Source organism: Scylla paramamosain, chromosome 28, assembly GCF_035594125.1.
Source record: "Scylla paramamosain isolate STU-SP2022 chromosome 28, ASM3559412v1, whole genome shotgun sequence".
Lineage (NCBI taxonomy): Eukaryota > Metazoa > Arthropoda > Malacostraca > Decapoda > Portunidae > Scylla > Scylla paramamosain.
Genome location: NC_087178.1, coordinates 1,770,600 through 1,795,064, shown reverse-complemented (window position 1 = coordinate 1,795,064; position 24,465 = coordinate 1,770,600). Strand labels below are relative to the sequence as shown.

Sequence of the window (24,465 nt, the reverse complement as noted above, 5' to 3'; positions counted from 1 at the left end):
CTTGATGCGGGAGCTTTCGTGTGTGTGTGTGTGTGTGTGTTAAAAAAAAATATTTACCAGTTTCAATTACGAACATTTGAACATTTTGCTTAATTCAGGATTACAAGGTAATTAAATGCACAATATATTATGTAATATTTCAGATCAGGAACCTGAACTTGTTTGCTTATGTGCGTCATTCCTTGTGCTAACACGTGTCATTCTTAACTACAAACATTTTGAAATCCTGACATGTTCTGGACATACAGGACAATCAAGTACACAGTTTATTTCCTAATGTCACAGGTGTGGAATATGAAGCAATGGGGGATATGGAGCTTAAATCGCGGCCACCCCTGAATCTGAATGAGGTCTGGTGGGCAGCTGAGAGAGCCTCCACGCACCAACATAAGACTTCTGTCCTCACCAGCACTCACCTCAACGCTTTGGCCGGCAGGCAGTTCTTCTTTAAGGGTGAACACCTGCAGAAGACTGGTTCATTTAAGGCGTGGGGAGCCTGCAATGTGGTATGTCTGGACTGGAGTGGACCTCTCTCTCTCTCTCTCTCTCTCTATTGGGAACATGGATGTCTGAAAGAAGTTATGTGACCTGAGAGCTTTCCCAATTCTCGTCTCCACGACTCCGCCTTCTCACTCCTTCCCTTCCTGTCTCCCTCCAGCCTGCCACCCTCCCTTGCCAGCTTCACACACTCTAGCACCACATGCTCCACTGTTTCATCCTCTCCCATTTCACACATATGGCATACTTTGCTGCTGGACTCAGACCATCTGTAACTCCTTGTGTTCACATCCATACACTGTGATCTCTCTCTGAAAAGATCACCACCCAGGCTTCCCTCATACCATTTATACATACATACATATATATATATATATATATATATATATATATATATATATATATATATATATATATATATATATATATACACACACACACACACACACACACACACACACACACACACACACACGATTACATTTCAATATCCACTGACATATATACATACATGTATCAAGATGAAAAGAAGAATAAAGAACAAGGAGGCAGCAGAGAGGCACTCATAGCTATCACTTGCCTGGCTCCTCACATCTATACTGTAAGGATGACTACATACAGTAGATACATGCGAGACACAAGTGCAAAGATCAGAATCCTGATTTAGCATATTTGCATAACTTGCAGCTTAATCTCATGAAGGGATACCATATATCAGATACTATGCATTGGTACCTTTATTATGGCCAAAGGATTTGCGAAGTGGGTAATGCACAGTAAAAAATGTAAATCTGTATGTACATACAATGGAAATCTTCAGTATTTGTAGTGAAGATTTAATCTACAGTTGTATTACCATTTTTCATAAATTCTCTGTTTTTAAAAATAACAACATTTTCATTTAAAAGGGAGGAATCTTTGGTCACTTACCTCCAGCAAACCTCATGAGAATTCAAGAATTAATTTCTCAAGATTAATCATATAAAAGAAAGAAAAGAAAAGACAGAACATAAACAATCTGAGGCGTCATCACCTCCATACACAATGAACTTCATGACACAATGGTGTACTTAATCATACTCTAATTTAACAGATTATGGCACTTGTGGTGTCAACAATGGTCATTTTGAACAACTTGGCTATAAATTGTAAAATTCTTGTATGTTTCAAGAGCATGCAATAATGTATCTCTATAGTAAAATTAATCAAAATACTTCCCATAAACAAGATCCCAAATAAATTTTCAATCACAAGTTCTGTAAGTTTATTCATATATGTCAAGAATGAATAATGTAAAACAACTCATTTGTCACATGAAGTAGGCAAGAAAAGATAATAACTTTACAAATTTTTACATAGTTCCTTTACCAAGACCTGACAATATTTTCTAGCAGCCTTGTCACCATTAAAAAATGTGCCTATATCTTTGCAATTTCAAGGTTGTTGTTCTCGTGGAAGACAGCAATTCAACAAATAATAACTGCTAAGTAATGATATTCCATCTCATGTTAATTAAGGGTCAATTCCATCCAGGTCCTGTGATGGTGAATTTTCATGCTCTGATGCACTCTCCTTTATGTCTCCAAGTTCAGAAAGCTCACAGTCAATTTCCATCTCTGACGATTCCATCTCACTTAGAAGAGCTGTGGCCTCTTCCAACGTTAGCTGTAACAATAACTGTGTCTCAACTAAGTGAAGAAAAATTATTTGCATGAGTAGATGAAACTCAAAGATGGAAGTAAAGATATTATTGTAATTCCATAAATGGAAAATTTAATGATGAGAATTGTGAAGAAAGTGATGCATCTGTGAAAGAAGAAACAGGATGCATGGCAGATGGAAGAAATCTAAATAAAAGTGAAGGGAAAAAGAGAATTGCACACAAGAAAACAGTGGAAAGATATGGGCACAAGTAAACAAGAAAATGCAAGAAAAGGGAATGGAAAGATATGTGCCCAAGTAAATGAGGAAATGCAAGAAAAGGGAATATACAGTGTAATTGAATTGTATAATAAAAGAGAGTAAAAGAAAAATGGATCAAGACTTTGGAAGGTGATGAAATGAGAAGTATAAAGAAGATAAAAGGCTACACTAGAAGGAAGTTAGGGATCTGAAAGGAAGAGGAATAAATGTGAGTGGTAATGGGAATGAGGTGAAGGATGTGGATTATGAAATAAAGGCTTCTCAAGGAGCAAAACATAAGATGTGGACCATTTTTATGTATCTTTTCATGTAGTCAAGTGACAAACATTTCACAGACAGTACCTGTGCACTGGTTGTGCGCTGGAAGTTCTTGGTATTAGAGTCTTCATTACTAAGACTTGCAGCTGTTGAAAGAGTGGCAGAGTGGTCATCCATCTTCTCCCTCAGCCACTCTACAGCCCACTGCCAACGAACCTGTGTTCTCGTGAGGTGGTCACGAGCTACTGGACACCGGGCAGACAGTGCCACCACAAGCTTGATGCACTGGTAGGCTCGTCTGCTATAGCTGTCCTTGTTTATGCCTATCATATCTGCGGTATAAAACATAATACATCATAATTCATCTCCTGTGCCTTTTTTCAACTTCTTACACAGAGATGACTGTGAAAGAATAGTCTTTTCATCTATTTCCAGTCCCACGCAGCTAGATAAATGCATGACATGGCAGTTGTTGAGCCTTTTAAGGATATCACGTATAAAATTTTCCAACAAAAACTAATCTCTCAATAATTTGTCCATAAAAAAGCTTTGGCCAGTCAGGTTAAACTATTAATTCTATTCAAGCATTAAAAAATGCTTTGTACGACATATTTTACAACATTCCTAACTAAATGTAAATGCCAACAGGGATTTTCTTCAATCATGGTAACTCAACTTGACAGCACTCACCTAAAAGGCCCATCACATTCTCAGATTCTGAGCACACAAACCCTTCCAAGACAGCAGTGGTGCGGCTCGACTGAAGAGAATCACTTATACTCTGGAGGATGAAATTAGAAATTAGAAATGAATCCTTAAGAAGGTATAGAAAATAAATAATTGCAATTAAATTCATGAAATGCAAGAATTTCATTGCTAAATCACAAAATAATTGATTTCAATACACCTCAAGCAAACCACCACTTAAAACTTTTGTTTACTTTCAACAATAAACATCAGCCAAATACTTGCCAATATTTCCATTATAAGAGATGAAAGTTCCTTCAGTATGTTTGAAGGAGGTTTAGAATACTCTCTCTGAAAAACAAAAACACAGAGCTCTGAAAACATGTCTCACTTTTCTTTCCTTCTCAGTGCTGTGAAGTATAACTTAACATTACATAATTGTAAAATTATATATGCATATATCATGATCCATTTAAGTAAATGCAGCATTTAAAACAAGCAGAAGTATAAGAATTACATGATTCACTTTTAACACTTAACAATTCAAATGCATACCATAACTGCTGTCAGCAAAGCTTTGGTAAAAGATGAATTTTCCTTTGCAGTTGCAGTGAGTGCTGCTGTCATCTGGGGAATGCTACCATTGATCTCTTTGTATGCAAGGACAACTTCCCTTAGCCAACGTGGCTGCTCTGCCCCATACACTAACTGAGCCACCTCCACTGGCATCACCAGCTTGTCTGTCTCACCCTCAGTCTTCTGGTTGCAAGATGACTCTGTACAGGTGATATTTCATTTGTCACATACTCAACAACTACATGATGCAATTCCTATTTATTTATACACCTGACCAGCAATCACACATGGTGTGGTCCAGACAAGGCACCACACACTCATACACATCATTCACACACTTAGTGATGTCAGCTTCCATTGGAAATGGGCCTGTCTCATGGACCACAATACTATACCCCATGAGTCCAGGCACAATACAGCTGGCCACACACATCCACAGCAAGACCCAAAAAGCTGCACTGGTTTACTCCTGTCCCTACATAATGAGACTGTTCGCTACTCCAAACCTACTTCAATCCTGATACCACACCAGGTGCAAGGTACTTCCTATGGAGTGCCCCACACTCTAACTGAGTTTATACGCCAATGGGCCCTGTCAAGTGCATCTACACCCTCTCCCAGGGGTTGACAGGACTACGTCATTTTCATGCACTAACCATAACTGCTCTCCATTCACTTCTATCATGCAAAATCACTCTTGCTTGCTGCACAGTCACTCCTCTCTTATTCAGTGTTCTTAATCTTTCATTGCACACATCTGATCCCATTATTCTCTTTACTAGTTTTCTGTCCTCTATTCTCTCCATATGTTCAAACCATCCGACAAACTGAACTGCACATCAAGGCAACTCTCTCATAACACCACTTCTTATCTCCTCATTTCTTACTCTATCTCTCCATGTTACACATACTCTTTAAACACTTAATTTCTATTACATTTAACCATTTCTTCTCTGCCATTCCCATGTTCAATGTTTCAGTGCAATGCAGCACAGCAGACACCATTATTCCCTCATATAACCCTCTCTATGCATTTACACTCTTACCCAGTGCCCTATGGTTACAGATCTTTTCCAGTCCACCAGGAACTTTTCCTGCTCCTTTCACCCTGCACTTCACCTCTGTATCAACTCTCATGTCCACTGTAACTGTTGATCCCAAAATACTTGAAACAATCCACCTCTTCCAGTTATTCACCATTTGATCTTATATCCATCCTTTCACCACCTGTCTCTTGAGCATTTCATTACTTGAGTTTTACCAACATTCACTTTCAGTTTCCTATGTACAATAAAGGGCATTTACAATGAACAAAGAATGTGACAAAAAAAATTTGCTGTCTGTAACTGACTCAAGGACATGAATAAGAACATTACCTGTTGTCTGGAAAGGGATCAAATCACAGGCATTAATTATAGTTGCAATGATGGAATGCAGTGGTCCAAACTCTTGAGCCTGCATAGGGGCCCAGCGGCGTTTTTCAAGGTCAGAAGGACCAAGCAAGAAGCTGAGGAGACTTGAAAATCCACCAAGAGACAGGAATTGTCGGCAATGATGTATGCCCTGAAATTAAATTACTTTTTGTAGTAAAAGTACATCACACATGCTTTGCCGTACTCAAGATGGCTTTAGTATACTTTGCTAATTTTCCATATTATAAATTGCCTTATCTAATTTTTTAATTTTAGCAAGCTGTCACTGATCTACAGAAAAAATAGGCATACTGTACATTGATCAAAGCTTCATAATGACTAGCTTGTACCAAAAAAACTGTTTCTAAATAAATACATGCATGTCTACCTACAGACCTGGCCAATATCTTGAGATGACAAAGGGATACTCCCACAGTTACACATTCCTTAAAACCTTAATCTCTTGGACTCTACAAGATAACTTTTGACAACTATTATACTTAGATATCTTACATGTATGAACAGATATCTTGTAAATAAAAGCAACTATGAATAAAGTGTCAAAATTTTCACCTTAGTCAGAAATACTACTACTAAACAGTTGAAAAATTATTTATTTACCTATCTATATATATATGCCAGGCTGGCAATCCCACACAAAGCACCACACACTCATATACACATCACTCACATTCTTAGTCCCATCTATTTACCTGCTGGCAATAATTGTACAGAAGAGAAAAGTAGTGATATGATGTTTTGATAGCTGCTGGCACTTCAGTGGCAAGCAGGGACAGGAGGTGCTTCATCACATTCTGCAGAGTGTCAACACTATTACAGTGCTCATACTCAGCCTTGAATATGGAGTCCAACAAGTTGCTGTGGAGGAAAGTTCATAGTATCACATGAGATGTTTTGTTTTAAAGATGACCAAGATAGGATGTGCAGGGAGTATCAGTAACTAAAGCATACTTAGCTCATACAAAGATGATTTATTCAATAACTTTATCCTTTACACAATTCATTTCCTCTGAACTGAGTTAGATTCCAGCATTTTGCTTCTTTTTTTTCTGATGGCATCCATAGTCTTTGGAAAATGACCAAAGTATACTAAAGCCATCTTGAGTACAGCAAAGCATGTGTGATGTAGTTACAAGAAGAGAGTACATAAAAGATTGGAAAGAATTAAGTGATGTCCACCACAACTGACCTGAAGTGTCCACGAGTCATCTTGTCAGGAGCCTCCAGAAGCAGAGGCTGGATATGGGATACACCATCTTCACTAGAAAAGTATCTGACACACCAACTAGATGCTTCCTTGGAGTGCTTCACCCATGAGCTAAGTATCTCCACCCAGTGAGTAATCACTGGCTCCTCCTTGTCTTTGATTCGGAGATAAGTATTGAGCAAGAAGTTCACTCCTAAACGTACTACTTGAATGGAGATGGGTGCTGTAACATCAAACTGGCCACTTCCCTGTAAACAAATATAATCTGAAAAACCTTCTATACCATTTTTCATACATCCTACCAACTCCATGATCAAAGGAATTGTTAATTAATGATCATGTATTATGGGATATCCAAAAGATGTTACAGTTCAAAGCATTTTCTCATATCTCAGTATTTCATGTGTACTTCATGACTCACTGCATTAGCAGAACATATTTGCTGAATAAAGGTGAAATAATCTTGGCAGAAAACATCACGGTTCTTGAGAAAAGTGAGGTTCTCATAGGTGATAGCAGACATGATGCGTGGAGGCATGTACTCTCGGAACACTCCCTGCTTCTCTCCTTGCTGTAGCAGCTGACTCAGCTCACACAGGCTGGAGCGTGCTCTAATCTCACTGGAGGTTCCACTGATTGAAAAGCTCTTCTTTGCACTGAAAGAAGAGGCAAAAAAAAAAAAAAAAAAAAAAAAAAAAAAGTTGAATCCCTTTCTAACAATACATCACATTCCATAATTTATCAGTAATAGAACATAACCATTTACTGTACAGTTGTTTTTAAAATATATAGGTGACAAAGATCTACCTCCAACTGTACTCAAATAATAAAAATAATAATAAAAAAAAAATTCTTGGTATGACTGGTGACCACTCATTACCTGCTGGTGGATGCCCTGAATGAGCGTGAGGTGGGACCCATTCGTGGTGTCTTGGGTGTCTTTGGGGTAGACAACCGGTCATCCAGGCTATCATATACAAGCATGTAAGCATTCCAGTACCTTAAACGGTCTTCAGGGAGAGGATTGGCTGAAATCAGGCAGACACAATACTAACAGAGAAGCATGAGACACATGAGGGCTATCCCAACTGGGATAGCAGAAATAGCAACATATGATACACATTTAGATTTTTTCATATTTATCAGTCAAGTATATGTTACCAGTAATACATTTACCCTTTCATATCCAAACACATTGCCCTTATACCTAACCTTAAAAATATATATGCATCACATTATGTAACAAAACCAAAGATGTATCAACAGAATCACAATATAAACATATTCTCCTCAAAAAAACATAACCAGAGTTTACTCACAGGAGTCATAAGAGACCTTTGCTTTGTATGTTCCACCAAAACATTCTTGTTCCAGGAGTGCATCACACATGTCCACTTCCTCCACTGTAGTGTCATTGAACTTGAACCAATGGCCATTGTTTGGGTTAGTCAAGGAGTCCCCTCTGCAAAATGCAAAGTAAAATATAATATCTGCTGTGGCATCTATGGAAGCATGCAGCCACATCTAAAAGGATATGCACCAAAATGCATATAAAGACTATTAATCTCATGGCCTGCAAAGGGATCAAAGGCCTAAAAAAAGCAGGAGTCTGAATTTTCAATGTATCTTAGTAGTTATATGAGTTTTCAGAATACAAAGCACTAACTTGCCATCAGATTTTCAGTATAAAAGAGAAATGAATCCCTTGTTCATCACATCAAGAAAGATAGCATGTTTTTCTGTCTTGCTATTACATTTATAAGTCATGCACCATTTTTAAAAGTCACCAATCCATTTTTTCACTTTTTGTCACCTTGATGCTTGTGTATTTTTTCTTTTTTTAATCAGCCTGTTTATAGAAAACAAAGTCAATTCCCATTATATCTTCCACAAACTCATTTTTGAGGAAAAAAATTTGCTCTTTTCACCCCTGAGTTGATTAGAATTCAGTGTTAGCTCTATAAATTTATGTAGGCACCAATCTGGGACAATTCCTGTGTTTCCAACTTACCTCCGATCCTTGATGTAAGAGTAATAGTGTCCTGCACTGGCCTGCCCACTGTGCACAATGACACCAACAAGCTCATAGATGGCTCCCTTGTGTCTCAGTCTAGTAGATATCCTGCAGAGCAATATGAACAATAAAGCCAGTTGATGCATACACTCTAAACTGATAACACATTCTATACAAACATGACTGACCAATAAGGCAGCACCTGATAACTATATCATATATAGAAACAAAAAAGGATATACACAAGAAAACCTTGTCTGTAGATCATACTTTGGGGTGATGCCTGAGATGATGCCTGACTTCCTAGCCTTTAAGGGTGAGTGAGTGCTGGAGGTGGAAGTAACTGACAGGTTTATGGAGGAGTCAGAGTCTTTGGGGTCAGGAGAAGGAGTAGCACCTCTGCTTCCACAACCACTACTCAGTTCCTCTTCTTGTTCTGCCAGACCATCAGCTGTGTAGTTTCCCATGTCTAGCACCCATGGAAACTGGAAGGAAAAAAGTGTTTGACTTTAATTCTCAGAAAGGATGAACACTTATTATATATATATATATATATATATATATATATATATATATATATATATATATATATATATATATATATATATATATATATATTTTTTTTTTTAAATGCTTGTAAAACTGATTGACAGATAAGAATGGTCAATGAGAATCTGTTTTGTCTCCTAGCAGCATGTGAATCCAACAGATAAGGGTGATGAGTAACTCCATGAGTGGTTTAAATATATAAAATCTTTTCATTCACTTACCTTAAAATAGTCATCAAATTTGAGGGCTCTTGAGGCCTCCCAGTCATACCCAAACCTCTTCAACTGTATTACTAAGACTGGAGGAAGTGTTTTGACACAAGTTCTAATAAGAGCAGTTCTCTGAAAAAAAAAAAAATAAATAAATAATAATAATGATAATAATAATAATAATAATAATAATAATAATAATAATAATAATAATAATAATAATAATAATAAAATATATACGAGTATATAAACAAATAAATAAATAAATAAATGAATAAATAATAATAATAATAATAATAATAATAATAATAATAATAATAATAATAATAATAATAACAGGAAGACAGACACAAATATAATTTCTACATATCAAACTGACATCCCTACAAAAGAACAAAACAAAACTTCACTTCAATACAGACTTCTCATGCAGGAATATGATATTTTCTTTGTTTGGAAGTGTTTATAAATTACATATGCTAGAGTATTATGACATGATCACAGGAATACTGAATGGATACAAAGTCTTTAATTTAAAGATCACCATACTTGCATGCTCTTAAAAATTTAAGCAAATCATATAAATAAATTATAATGATCCTTATTCAGGGCCATTAAAAAATATGGTGAACTTGGTAATAACATGCTAGAGTAAAATAAAAGTCAAGAAAATTTGTTAGGTAAATAATGCACACCTTTTGATTACATTTCTCACAGTAGTAAGCATTGTCCCCCTCTAGCAGCTCTCCCTTTACAAACTGGTCCAGTGAATCCTGAAGGTCATGGCATTTTGTGACTGTCAGGTTCAGGGCAAGGAATGGCTCCTCTCTCTCATATCTGTCAGAGGATGGTTGTATGAACTCTGAGATCAAAAGTAAGTCTACATCTCATTCAATTTTATGTAATTGAGAGAGAGAGAGAGAGAGAGAGAGAGAGAGAGAGAGAGAGAGAGAGAGAGAGAGAGAGAGAGAGAGAGAGAGAGAGAGAGAGAGAGAGAGAGAGAGAGAGAGAGAGAGAGAGAGAAAACAGGTTTAACACATCACTGCATCTTTGGCTTAATGTAGACAGCACCAGTGAACAGACAACATATGAACCTGAATTTCCATTATAGTAAACAGTGCATACATACTGAAGGTATAGAAGCTTTTAGCAAACAGAAACTAACTTTAATAACTATTATTGTGGAGACGAAAGGATAAATGTGAACTAGTGTCAGATACAAACCTGTGTGGGCAGTCTTGACAAATTCTTTGGATGGAATAAACACCCCCAAATCTTTGGGCAAACACTTTCTCCTTAGTCTGACTCTTCAGGTAATCATCCACTTGTTCTGTCAATCTTGTGTAAAACTCAAATGCATCTGAAGAAAGAAAGTAAATCCTGCATAGTTAAGGTCTTAATAGCTGTAAAGGAACTTTTACATAAGTAAATTTCTCCATAACCTAATGCATAAAGTTCCCCACCTTGCTGTTCTCTGACATTTACTGGCTGCCCATCCATCCTGAAGCACTTCCAGAACTTGTCTGGCACATAGTACTGCAGCTGTGACTCCATGAGATGGGCAAACACCATCTGGAGCTGATAGAACAAACTGGAAAGGAATAAAAATTTGTTAAATTATGCTGGCCTGTTTGGCAATTATGTGCATTTAATAAAATTCAATACATTTTCTAGGTCTTTCCTCAGGACCTCATCTTATGTCATCTTTATCAAGTGGCACTTCATCTTCAAGATGCTGCACCCAGTCATTCTCATCCTTTCTCTCTATCTACCTTATCAACAAAATCTTCCTGTACTTCACACCACTGATGATGATAATGCCAATGAGATTCATATCTAACCTATCCTCATTCTCCTTGTCACTGCACACTGCCAAGATGTCCTCTGCTACCCCTGGTATCAAAAACAGGTGTTGGAGAACTGAATTCATGTAACAAGTAGCTCCCCCATTCTTCAAGCCAACAAACCCACTGGCACCTCGTCCATCCACAGCAGGAGCATACTGCAAAGGCAACACAAGTGGGCAGTGAAGAAATGGATAAGATGATCAGAAATATGTTAAAGTTAATGTAAAGAGTCACTGCTAACATCTATGATTTATTTTTCTTTTCACCAGATAATTTTACAAATATTCAGTCATTAGTGAAACACTTATTTTCTTGTATTAAGAATACTCAACAGAGGAATGATACTGGACATCTGAGGAAGTTGTTAAAAGCTAAATGAACCATTAAGCAATACTGTAAATATCTTATTTCATAAAAGATCTGTTTGAATACTCTGCAAAACACATATATACCTGAAATTCTTTAAGGGAATCTGGATTAAGAGTATGATGAAGGGTGACAAGATGTCCAACAAGAGCTTCCAGGTTCTGCTGTGAGCCCATAACAAGCTGAACAAGGAGATGATAAGCTGCGTGCCTGGATTCCTTTCCAGTGCACTTGGCCCAATAGTTTTTGCTGGCAGTGAGGGAATCCATCCCTAATCCTCCCTCCTGCACCAACTTTGATGCTGGGAAGAGGTACTCAAAAATAAGCAGAGGAATCAAAGTGGTACCTGCAAGGAAAATGTGCTCTTAATCATCTAAGTAAATAAATAAATTAAATAAATTAAATAAGTAAATAAACAAATAAATAAATTAATTAATCAAATAATAAAAAAAAGGAAGATCAATGTTTACATTTTCTATTTTACACTGAGGACCTATATGTATATTTTAGTCTATCTTAACTGGGTCAGTGATGATGAGCCCCAATCTATGCTGCCCCAAGTGTGTCTGTTTTCTTATAGTGGCCCATGCTGTATAGTGTATAGTGGCCCATGCTCAAAGGTGGAATGTCTGAGCAACTTCTGGACAACTACCTCATTTAACAATAAACAAAAAATATAAAACACAAGCACAGATATTTTCATTCATGTCTTAATACTACTTATGAAAAAAAGACTACCTGTTTAGAGAGCCAATGCTCTTATGTGGACGATGATGTCATTTGACTTGTAGTCAAGTGACTACAAGTAAAGGCCATCACTCTTACCCTAACCCAATTATGGATGCAACCACAAGATACTAATTCTTTTCTGTTTTGCTCTTCCTCTCTCTCTCTCTCTCTCTCTCTCTCTCTCTCTCTCTCTCTCTCTCTCTCTCTCTCTCTTTTTTTGGAGAGTGTGTGTGTGTGTGTGTGTGTGTGTGTGTGTGTGTGTGTGTGTGTGTGTGTGTGTGTGTTTGTGTGCATCTACTTACCAGTTTCCTCTTTGTTCACTCCTTCACATGACATTAAAGCTGAGATAAGCATCAAGTGGCCAGCCAGGAGGATATTGTCAGCATGGCGCATGGCTGAAACTCCTGACTCTGGTCTCTCTCTCATAACCTCTCGGGTGGCAGTGAAGTTAGTCAACCAACCTATCTCATCTTCCAACATCTGAGATGCACTGATCTCCAGGGACTCCTGATCTTTGCTGCTCAAATCTGATAATAACTTTGATCTGTGGAAAATGTAAAAAAATTATGAATTCCTTTCCAAACTAAACTGTTACCTTAAACTGTCAAATAACTTGTTTCTTTCCTTCATTTGTCTCTTACAAAAATATATTTAAATGCAAATTCCTAGTGATGAATGCCAAGGTAAGGTTTTACCAACCTTATGGACCTGAAACATATACTATGTAAGTAGTAAAGAGGAGATTGAACATTATCAAGATTCTGAGTATATAGGGAGTAGATCTATGGATAAAGTGAGAAACATATAAGTGTGATGGAGACCTTTCATTACATTATAAGTTAGTTGACTGAACAGAACAGTGTGTGTTTATATGATTTGGACATACAGAAAAAACAAAAGAAAGCTTCTAGTAAAGTTAACAAATTTCAGCAACTTTATGCCAAATTTGGATTATTCAGCAACATATAAACAATCTAGAAATCTAGAGTTTACTGAAAGTGAGGCTTGTTTGATAAGTTTGAAGGATTTGTTATATCTGATATCTATAATATCAGTTTATTATATCAAGGTTTTACTGTATGATCTTGGATTTTGACGATTTTTTTTTACATAAGTACATTAAATCTATCCCTGAAATTAAGTTCAGATATTTATGGTTTGATTAAACAAGATTCTACTAAGTCTAGAAGTCTCTTAGACATAAGGGTTTTGAATACATACAATCCTTACAAGGTCTATTAGGTGGTCAAATGAGATGATGGCAAAGGATGAAAGTTTTTTTTTTTTTTTTTTTAATGTAACGTTCTACTTTACCTCAGACTGAAATACTGGGTGCACTGAGACAGTAGCTTCAGAGTAGCACCTCGAGCACTGGTGGAGGAGACCCAAAGGGGGAGGTGTGCCTTCAAAAGTATCTGAAAAAATATAATATATTAACTAATGGCCAGACTTTCTTTATACATCAATTTAACAATATTTCCCTTGAAGTTAAAGAACAAATACCAAATACAACTACCAAGACTATGTACCAAGAACAATGATCCACATTTCACAAAAGTAATCAAATGAAGATAACATGGTGCTCAGGCATATACCAAGGGGCCCCACAATGCACACCACTACTCCATGCATTTTTCCATATTACAATGTGAAAAAAAATGCTGAACCTGAGTGAGAAACTTCTTCAGGCTGAGTTCAGCTGGGGTTGTCATGTTGATGAGGCTGGTGAACTGGTGGTAAGCCACCTCCCTCACCTCCTCACTGCTACACCCGACCAAAATCTCAATGATGAAGTCTTTTACACTCAACATACCATACCATTGATCTGTTGGGCAAAATAAATTCAATAACAAATATAACACAAATAATGTAAATATAATACATGTAATCATATTCTTACAAGTTTTTCAAGAAACAAACTTGCACGTTACCTATTAGCTGTGGACGGAACTTGAGAAAGGCTATCAAAAGCTGCAGAGCTTGTGAGGCAATGAGTGAGTCAGTGGGTGAGATGGTTGCCTGTTGCACACATACTCCTCCATGCAACACTGTCTCACTCTCACTACTAGAACTGTGAACACTGCCTGTGAGCAAAAGATGAAAAAATTATGCCTTATTTTGAATCTCACACGAATGTCCATGATAGGATTATACAGGACAACAGCCAACTGCCTCGAAAGAAGATGAAAAGAAAATGCACTGGAATGATTGTGATCATAGGAAAGCCAGAAAAGAAGAATTTATGCCATATAGTAGCAGCAACCAGTATTGAAATGCTGACAGGATTTCTGTCTCACAACAAAAATCAACAAATTTCACACCAGATGCTGCTTCAATCACAGCTACCCCACAATCAGAAGAATAAATATTTCTCATTCACTCACAACAGGTTAGTTCCCATCCAAGGGAACTAACTTTGTATCAAGTAGGAATATTTTATCTGAAATACTCCAGTTATTCATAAAAAGTTATAAAAGCTTATCTAACAAGACCATGAGTGAAATATTGCAAAGTTGTAATTCTATCCACACTGAAGATGATGAACCATCAGTTATCCATAAATTTATAGTGTACCTGTCTGTACCTGCATTAGATTCACTAAGCAAGATATATAGGATTGCATGATTGCAATGAATGAGACTGAAAGGTATGGCAATAAATAACTAACTTCCCAATCCAAAAACATACATTTTAGGTAATTAAGGACTAACATAATCTGATTACAATTTCTAATAAGATCCTAGTATATTCTTCTATAATTTTGTCTTGAAAAGATCCAACAAAACATTAAGGTTATTATATAATTACCTGTACTACTCTGTCTAGATGATTTGCTATTATCAGGAGGGGAGACAGCTGGCTCTGTCATTGTGATGGTTGCTGAAGGGAGGTACAACCTTCCAGCTGCCCCGGCCCATGACACCCGCATCAGACAGGATACCATCTCACTCCACTCCTCTTCACTAAATCCCTATGAATGACAAGAATTTTCAGCATCCTTAGCAAGCAGCTTTTACAGCATGCATATTTTCTTCCTAATAATGCTAATATATGAATCTGAAGGGACTTTAAATTTGAACACTTTTAAGGTATATCTTCAGAAAATATGATAAATAATTACAAACACACTTAAATTAATTTTACCTTTTATTCTTTCTCTAAAACTATATTAGATATGCAAGAAAATTAAGTCAAACTGTATATGTATAAAAGTTATCATAATTAATAACATCAATGAAGAAAAAGAGCCAGCAGGCCAGCAACTTACTAGAACTACCCTGTTGGCAATGATGGGTGTCAGGGACGAGTGAACATGAGGTGGTGAGGTGGTTTGAGTTGAGGAGTCCAGCGCTGACCGCTTAGCAGGACCCGGAACTGGCTGAATCCCTGAGATGGGAAGCTCTTGACCTTTAGGGATGGAGCCACACACTAGAAATCTGAAGTATTAAAATGTTAATAGCAGAGAGAGAGAGAGAGAGAGAGAGAGAGAGAGAGAGAGAGAGAGAGAGAGAGAGAGAGAGAGAGAGAGAGAGAGAGAGAGAGAGAGAGAGAGAGAGAGAGAGAGAGAGAGAAACTCATGGATAAGTCAACTCATGGATAAACAACTGTTTAAAAGTATCAAAATTAAACATCATGAATACAGAACAGTACTTACTTCAGTATCTGCAAGACTATCAAATAAATGTTCTGACGAATCTCATAATCCACTTCTTGTGGGAGAGAATCTTTATGGAGCAGCATAGTGATAAGGTTCAAGCCTCCACACATAAGGAACTCTTCACAGAAGCGGGCACTGTCATTCATGGTGCCTTCCATCGATATTGGCATAATTTTTCCTGACAGAACCTGTAATGAATGCAGATATGAGCATCCTTGTCCTAAATAGCTGGACAGATATATCATTGAAAGAAAAGGTGCCTACCTCAACATTGTACAGAAGTCTGAATGGTGTCATGTCACTGGCACTTGGATCCAACAAAGACCGTAAGGTTTCTCTTCCAGCCTCTCTTTCTTTTTCACGGTCACGAATTTTATCCCTCTTGGCAGGGGAGCCATACGGTGTTGTTCTTGGACTGGCTTCTGATGCAGACATTCCAACACTACTTATGGAATCAAATCTATCTGCCACACTATGATCAGTCGGTACCAGGTACAGAACTCTTCGAACTGCATCAACAATTCTGTCAAAATTTTGAATATAAAAGACACATGATATATGTAGACAAGAGTAGGAATATACACACACACATAATATATATATATATGTATATATATATATATATATATATATATATATATATATATATATATATATATATATATATATATATATATATATATATATATATATATATATATATTTGTCCAGAACCATGCCAAATCTGTTTTCCAACTAGCCCAAAATTCCTTCATTAACACAAAACGTCAAAATCTTTCAAGATCTAACTCCCCTCGTGACTTCTGGCATCTAGCCAAAAATATCTCCAATAACTTTGCTTCTTCTTTCCCTCCTTTATTTCAACCAGATGGCACCACTGCTATCACATCTATCTCTAAAGCTGAACTCTTCACTCAGACCTTTGCTAAAAACTCTATCTTGGATGATTCAGGGCTTGTTTCTCCCTCTCCTCCACCCTCTGACTACTCCATGTTACCTATTAAAATTCTTTGCAATGATATTTTCCATGCCCTCGCTGACCTAAACCTTCAGGAGGCTTATGGACCTGATGGAGTCCCTCCTATTGTTCTCCAAAACTGTGCCTCCATGCTTGCACCTTGCCTAATCAAACTCTTTCAACTTTGTCTGTCAACATCTACCTTTCCTTCATGCTGGAAGTTTGCCTACATTCAGCGTGTTGCTAAAATGGGTGACCGTTCTAATCCCTCAAACTACTGTCACATTGCTTTAATTTCCTGCCTATCTAAAGTTTTTGAATCTCAACAGGAAGATTCTTAAACATCTATCACTTCACACACAACCTTCTATCTGATAGCCAGTATGTCAAGGCAGCTCTACTGGTGATCTGGCTTTCCTGAGTCTTGATCATCCTCTTTCAGAGATTTTGGTGAAACTTTTGCTGTTGCCTTGGATATATCAAAAGCTTTTGATAAGAGTCTGGCACAAAGCTTTGATTTCCAAACTACCCTCCTACAGCTTCTATCCTTCTCTCTGTAACTTCATCTCAAGTTTCCTTTCTGACCGTTCTATTGCTGCTGTGGTAGATGATCACTGTTCTTCTAAATCTATTAACAATGGTGTTCCTCAGGGTTCTGTCCTGTCATCCACTCTCTTCTTATTATTCATCAATGACCTAAACCAAACTTCTTGTCCTATCCATTCCTACACTGATGATACCACCCTGCACTTTTTCACATCTTTTCATAGACCTCCAACCCTTCACAAAGTAAACATTTCACACACAGAAGCCACAGAATGCCTGACTTCTGATCTTACTAAAATTTCTGATTGGGGCAGAGCAAACTTGGTATTGTTCAATGCCTCAAAAACTCAATTCCTCCATCTATCAACTTGACACAACCTTCCAGACAACTATCCCCTCTTCTTCAATGACACTCAACTGTCCCCCTCTTCTACACTGAACATCCTCAGTCTGTCCTTTACTTATAATTTGAACGAGAAATTTCACATCTCATCTCTAGCTAAAACAGCTTCTATGAAGTTAGGGGTTCTGAGACATCTCTGCCAGTTTTTCTCACCCTCCCAGCTGCTAACTCTGTACAAGGGCATTATTCATCCATGCATGGAGTATGCTTTACATGTCTGGGAGGGGAGGTTCCACTCATACCGCTCTTCTAGACAAGATGGAATCAAAAACTTTTCGTCTCATCAACTCCTTTCCTCTAACTGACTGTCTTCAGCCTCTCTCTCATTGCCACAATGTTGCATCTTTTACTATCTTCTACTGCTATTTTCATACTAACTGCTTTTCTGATCTTGCTAACTGCATGCCTCCCCTCCTCCTGTGGTCTCGCTGCACAAGACTTTCTTCTTTCTCTCGCCCATATTCTGTCCACCTCTCTAATGCAAGAGTTAACCAGTATTCTCAGTCATTCATCCCTTTCCCTGAAAAACTCTGGAACTCCCTGCCTGCTTCTGTATTTCCACCTTCCTATGACTTGAATTCCTTCAAGAGGGAGGTTTCAAGACACTTATAATTCATTTTTTGACTACCACTTTGGACCCTTTTCTGGGACTGGCATCTCAGTGGGCTTTCTTTAATTGGATTTTTATTGCCCTTGGCCAGTGCCCCTCCTACATGGAAAAAATAAATAAATAAATAAATAAAAAAAAATATATATATATATATATATATATATATATATATATATATATATATATATATATATATATATATATATATATATATATATATATATATATATATATATATATATATTATATATAGACACACACACACACACACACACACACACATACCTTGAATCATCTAACTGAGCAAGCTGATACAGCAAGGAGAAAAAATTTTGTCCCTGGCTTGCCATCACAACCCCAGGTAGCTGCTTCTCTTGATCTAAGTTGTGCCCAAGTCCATCAGCCACAGCTGCTGCAGAGGACCCTGCTCCATGTCTGAGGGGACCAGCACCTCCTCCTGATGCACCTGCACTGTCATCAAGTGCTCCTGCTTCTGCACTATCACAATAGCTTACAGTGCCAGGCAGCTCATCCCAGCAATTGTCACCAACCTAACAAAAAGAAAAAAATGCTAAACCAACAAAAATCTAAATTATTCATAAGAAAACTGAGCCCTGAGTGTGTGTGTGTTTACCTAGCTGTATTTACATAGTTGTATAATACAGGGTTTGAGCAGGGCTCATAGTGTCCTGTCTCCATATCTATATTTATCCAGCATTTCCTTAAATATATGTATGTTTGATGCTATAACAACTTCTTCATTTAGACCATTCCAGATATCCACAGTTCTATGTGGAAAACTGTACTTCTTGATGTTCCTCAAACAGTGAGTCTTCCTAATCTTCTTTGAGTGCCCTCTCATCAGTCCACCTTTATCTTCTTCCAGCAGCACCAAGTCCTGCTTGTCTATCTTCTCAATGCGGTTAACTATTTTATACATCATCATTAGATCTCCTCTTTCTCTTCTAACTTGCAAAGTTTGCAGTCACATTTCCTTCAACCTCTCTTCATACGTTAGGTCTTTCAGCTCCAGTACCATCCTTGTAGCTGCCCTCTGATTTCTTTCCAACTTCTTTATGTCTTTCTTCTTATACAAAGACCACACCATTGCTGCATATTCCAGCTTGGGATGTAGCATAGTGGCTATAATTTTTTTCATCATAGTCTTATCCATGTAATGAAATGCCACCCTAATATTTGTTAAGATTCTGTATGTCGAGCCAAATATCTCATTTATATGCCATTCTGGGGTCAAGGTATCTTGAAAAGCCATTCCCAAGTTTTTCTCCCCCTTGCTCTTCATTATTACTTCCTCCCCCATTTTGTAGTCCCATGCAGGTCTTCTTTTACTCTTTCCCAATTCTATCACAGGTTATTTCTTAGTATTGAATTCCGATTTCTACTTCTTGCTCCACCCATAAATCTTGTCAATATCTCTTTGCAACTCGATACAATCAGCATGACTCTTTATTACTCTTAACAATTTTGCATCATCAGCAAACAGATTAATATAACTGGTCAAACCTTCCTGCATATCATTGATGTAGATCTGGAATATAATGGGTGCTAACACTGATCCCTACAGTACTCCACTTGTTACATTACTCCAACTAGAACAAGTGTCCCTGATCATAGTTCTCATCTCTCTATCCTTTAAGTAGTCCCTCATCCATTTTAGCATTGTCCCTCTCAGTCTTCCTATATGTTCCATCTTCCACAATAGTCCTTTATATGTGGAACTTTATCAAAAGCTTTTATGATGTTCAAGTACACTGCATCTACCCACCTATCTCTGTTTTGTACTTCATCTATTACTCTTGTATAGAAACTTCGTAAATTTGTCACACATGACCTTCCTTTTCTGACACCAAATCGGCTATTTGTTATAACTTCCTTCTCTTCCAAATATTTCACCCACTTTTCCTTGAACAATATTTCACAGATCTTGCCCACAACACTAGTTAGTGACACTGATCTATAATTTAGTGGCTCAGTCCTCCTTCCTCCTTTGTGTACTGGAACTATATTTGCTCTCTTCCATTCCCTTGTTACTCTTTCCTTTATCAGTGAGCTGTTAATCACATCCCATATTGGCTCCACCACTTGTTTTCTACATTCCCTTAGTGTCCAACCTGACACTCCATCAGGTCCCAATGCTTTCCTGACATCCAACTTCTCTAACAATTTGCCAATTTCATGTTTCTGCACCAAAACTTCCTGTAACCCCCCTCCCTGCCACACTTCCTCATTTGGTTCTGTAAAATCCGCTTCCACACTAAACACAGACCTGAAACTGTCATTCATAATTTCACTCATCTCTTCCACTGTTTGATATATCTTTTCTGCCTTTATTATCTTGCCAATGGTCTCTCTGCTTGTCATCTTTCCATTGATATACCTGTAAAAAAGCCTGGGCTCTTCTTCACATTTCTTTACCACATCCTTTTCAAATTGTTTCTCCTCCTCTGTTCTTATTCTAACATACTCATTCCTTGCCTTCTTATACTGCTCTCTATTATTTTAATTTCTTTGTTTCTTCAGTATCTTCCAAGCTATATCCTTTCTCTTCTCAGCTTCTGCACATCTGGCATTATACCAAATATGTTTGCTCCTCCTTACTTTATATACAGGTACATATTTCTGCACACCCTCACGGTACTTCTTCATGAATGTTTCATATTTCTCTTGCACTGTCTTGCCTTCCATAAGTCTCTTCCAGTCAATACTCCCAAAGAATTTTCTTAACTCTAAAATTTGTCTTTGCATTATTTAGTCTCCCATTTTTATAATCCTACTTACATGGTAGAACCTCCTGATCTTGCAGTACCACTTCTAACAGCACATGGTCACTTTTCCCATTGGGCTTAAGTATTTAATGGTTGGACTGGGTTCTGTGTGTATGTGTATGTGTTTATATGGTTGTATTTTTGTATTTATCTATCTGTGGTATACAAGGTCTTAACTTCACTTGTGTGATCCTGTGTCTATATCTAAGTTGGCCTTGCTTTTCTTTAGATGATGTACACTTGTTGCCTCAATCAGCTCTTCCTCTAGCTTATAAAAGTATCTATAGATTAAAAAAAGTTGTATAAAGCATGAAAATACCCATTCACTGTAGGTAGTCCAGGAATAAAAGAAATTTTTCCTTAACTACATAGCAGACAATCATCAAGACTAAATATACAAATAAACCCATAAACTAGCAATAAATTTCTTTTTATGTAAAAGAGTCCCTGAAGAATGCATTAAAACTTACCTCCTTGAGCTGTGCACCACTTGAGCTGATCTTGGCAGTGACAGTTGTGTTGGTAAGCACCCCTATACTGTGAAGGAGGCGGTTATCCTGTTCTCCACCAGTCACATGAAAGCTGTTACTACCTTCCCCAAATGAGAGGTTCTGCACCTGCTCAATAGGAACTCGGGCACAACTGCCTATCTTGCTTCGCACCACACCAAGACGCTCATTGCTGTGGCACTGTTACAGGAGAGACAGGATGCTTGCTATAGTATATCTCACTTATATATTCACAGCTACTGAGAAAGGACATAAATACTGTTGCAGTATTGTCAACTGAAGTTTTACTAAGATATTTTGCTCAAAATTATGACATGTCCGTGGCTGGTCGGTGAAGATATGTCCTCTTTCCCTCACACAGCTCAGGACACAAGATGGATTTTAATTTAGTCGTGTGTGTGTGTGTGTGTGTGTGTGTGTGTGTGTGTGTGTGTGTGTGTGTGTGTGTGTGTGTGTGTGTGTGTGTGTGTGTGTGTGTGTGTGTGTGTCCATTTATCTAGTTGCATTTACATTTACAGTAACTATTAATGCATGGTCTACTTTATTTCTGGACATTACTTTATAATCTTCAGAAGAGTTTCATGTGTATAAAAGTAATCATGAAGGATTTACCTAAAGCACACATGCTCTTATAGAAAAATCCATTATGATGAGCTACATCAGGAGCCATATACCAGAAGTTTGATTTACCAGAAACAGCCTTGACTGAATTATTTAAATAATTAAGCTTTTTACTGTATAACCCCCTACAAATATTGTTAACTGCATAACATACCTCCAGAGTGACATCCATTCTAATAGAGTCACAGGTAACATAGAGTATGACTGGTGTGCCAGTGAAAGAGGAACCATGTGGAGGGAGGTAGCGAGGACCAGGATGCTGCTCCTCAATGCTACAAATGTAGCGCTCTGCCAACACCAGCACTCGGCGGATATGCTGGATGCAGCTGTTTCTGATGAAAGAAAACATTTAACAATTTTCTATTACTACAAACAACACTGGAGTAAAAGATGCTCCTAAGTGACAGTTTTATGAGTTTTCTAACCTTGATGAAGGAGAAAGTCCTCCTAGTTCTGAAACAGCCATAGCAGTCAAGGTCTTTGTGGCAGTGGACACAGCAGCACCCAATGCAGTCTCATTTACATGGAGCATCAGTTTCTAAAACAAATAAAATTACAGTAATACATCTGATATAAAACTAATAATCTCTTACTATGGAAACTATGACATAATTGGCATAAAGCAAGTAAAAATATAGAATAACCTGAAAAGTGTGATAAAGAATTAAACTGACTCCATTCTCAAAGAAAGTAGCATTACTGAACAAACTGGAGCCCCATGACCAAAAAATGGTACATGTAAAATAGTACAAGATCTGAAAAGTTATCATTAATGAATATGTTAACTAGTCAAATGTGTTAGAGAAAAGAGGAATAAATTTAGGACCAGAAACCAATACCACAATTAAGGCATGAGATAAATCGAAACAGAGAACCTGAATGATACATAACTAAATCAGTCTTATAATGAGTACTTGAAGTAGGTAAGAGGGCACACAAGCAAAGAAGCCAGAAATTCCCAAAAACTACCACAGACCTCACAAGACAACACAGCATCAAGATGATAAACATGGAAAATACACATGATGATAGCAATTTCAAAATTAAGCTCATAAAAAGTAAGGATTTGATAATCTAATACAGCAGTAAAAGCCACACTTACCTCCAGCTTTTTGTAGCATTCTGTGACAAAGCGTGCATGAAGCTGTGCTGGGTCACGCTTGAGCCGCACTGAGAGACTCATATAGCTCATGTCCAAGAGGAGCTTCATGGCATCCTCAGCCAGATATTCGTCCTGGCACTCGAGTACCAGTTGCCAGAAGAACTCAAGGCCCAGAGGTTCCAGTTTGTCAACAATCTTGAACAAATTTGACAGCAAGGCCATCATTAGAATTTCAAAACAAAATCTCTAGTTACACTTTACATGCATATTCAAATTTAGCAACTCACCTAGGCAATCCGCTGATTGTAGTCTTTTTTTTGTACATGTTCATAAACATAACACTCCATAATATGCCAAATATGACAGTTAACACAAATAAAAAAATAAATAAAATGAATAAATAAAAAAATGTATGCAGCATAAATTGAAAGTAGTTTCAATATGTTCAAGACACATATTTTTCCAAATCAGACACATTTCATTCCGTATGCAGAATAAGACATCTTTAGATGTAAATATCAACTTATCACATGAGCTTACAATAACATTTCCATTGCGAATCAACTTATGATCATTGAGGTTGACAGCATGGAAATAATCAACAACACAGGTGAAGGCAGGTCGGGTGAGAGTAACTGGATCCAGCCGCAGCAGCTTGTCACAGAAGAGGTCCCGCTGAGTGGTGCTCTCAAGGTCACCCAGGCACCCACTGAACCATGTGAAGCAAACCTGTCAGAAGCATCAGTTACCCAGAATACTGAACAGCATAATGGTTGTAACACTATACCTATGAATTCAATATCAAAGAAAGTACCAGAAAGTGTTACTGAATCCCTCATCTATAAAGAAACACCATAAAAGTTCTCATTCAACATAACTTGCTCCAACAAGAAAACATGAAAGGTCAGCATGAAAGACTCCTTGAATAAATTTTTTCTTATGACTAATCTCTTCCTTCCCATGTTATTTGCATTTA

At 37.4% G+C, this 24,465-nt stretch overlaps 1 protein-coding gene across 3 annotated transcripts in view; it reads right to left on the bottom strand.

The window, feature by feature from the left end:
- Window positions 1-1,217: 1,217 nt before the first annotated feature.
- LOC135114678 (ubiquitin carboxyl-terminal hydrolase 24-like) overlaps window positions 1,218-24,465 on the bottom strand; it is a 32,456-nt gene continuing 9,208 nt past the window's right edge. For 2 of the 3 annotated variants that reach the window (XM_064030557.1, XM_064030558.1), the window contains exons 13-45: window positions 24,030-24,218; window positions 23,490-23,684; window positions 22,813-22,925; window positions 22,542-22,719; window positions 21,728-21,946; window positions 18,757-19,022; window positions 16,219-16,477; window positions 15,952-16,142; window positions 15,565-15,733; window positions 15,105-15,267; window positions 14,228-14,380; window positions 13,964-14,121; window positions 13,611-13,711; window positions 12,599-12,840; window positions 11,654-11,913; window positions 11,196-11,356; window positions 10,818-10,945; window positions 10,579-10,714; window positions 10,050-10,191; window positions 9,367-9,486; window positions 8,867-9,081; window positions 8,594-8,704; window positions 7,902-8,044; window positions 7,463-7,610; window positions 7,004-7,238; window positions 6,565-6,830; window positions 6,068-6,233; window positions 5,319-5,505; window positions 3,922-4,142; window positions 3,652-3,717; window positions 3,370-3,460; window positions 2,764-3,011; window positions 1,218-2,163 (exon numbers count right to left, since the gene is read on the bottom strand). In XM_064030557.1, the coding sequence (XP_063886627.1) occupies window positions 2,011-2,163; window positions 2,764-3,011; window positions 3,370-3,460; window positions 3,652-3,717; window positions 3,922-4,142; window positions 5,319-5,505; window positions 6,068-6,233; window positions 6,565-6,830; window positions 7,004-7,238; window positions 7,463-7,610; window positions 7,902-8,044; window positions 8,594-8,704; window positions 8,867-9,081; window positions 9,367-9,486; window positions 10,050-10,191; window positions 10,579-10,714; window positions 10,818-10,945; window positions 11,196-11,356; window positions 11,654-11,913; window positions 12,599-12,840; window positions 13,611-13,711; window positions 13,964-14,121; window positions 14,228-14,380; window positions 15,105-15,267; window positions 15,565-15,733; window positions 15,952-16,142; window positions 16,219-16,477; window positions 18,757-19,022; window positions 21,728-21,946; window positions 22,542-22,719; window positions 22,813-22,925; window positions 23,490-23,684; window positions 24,030-24,218 (5,793 nt within the window). In that variant the 3' untranslated portion in view covers window positions 1,218-2,010. The remainder of the gene's footprint in view (window positions 2,164-2,763; window positions 3,012-3,369; window positions 3,461-3,651; window positions 3,718-3,921; window positions 4,143-5,318; window positions 5,506-6,067; window positions 6,234-6,564; window positions 6,831-7,003; window positions 7,239-7,462; window positions 7,611-7,901; window positions 8,045-8,593; window positions 8,705-8,866; window positions 9,082-9,366; window positions 9,487-10,049; window positions 10,192-10,578; window positions 10,715-10,817; window positions 10,946-11,195; window positions 11,357-11,653; window positions 11,914-12,598; window positions 12,841-13,610; window positions 13,712-13,963; window positions 14,122-14,227; window positions 14,381-15,104; window positions 15,268-15,564; window positions 15,734-15,951; window positions 16,143-16,218; window positions 16,478-18,756; window positions 19,023-21,727; window positions 21,947-22,541; window positions 22,720-22,812; window positions 22,926-23,489; window positions 23,685-24,029; window positions 24,219-24,465) is intronic. The other variant, XM_064030559.1, reaches the window with a different exon arrangement.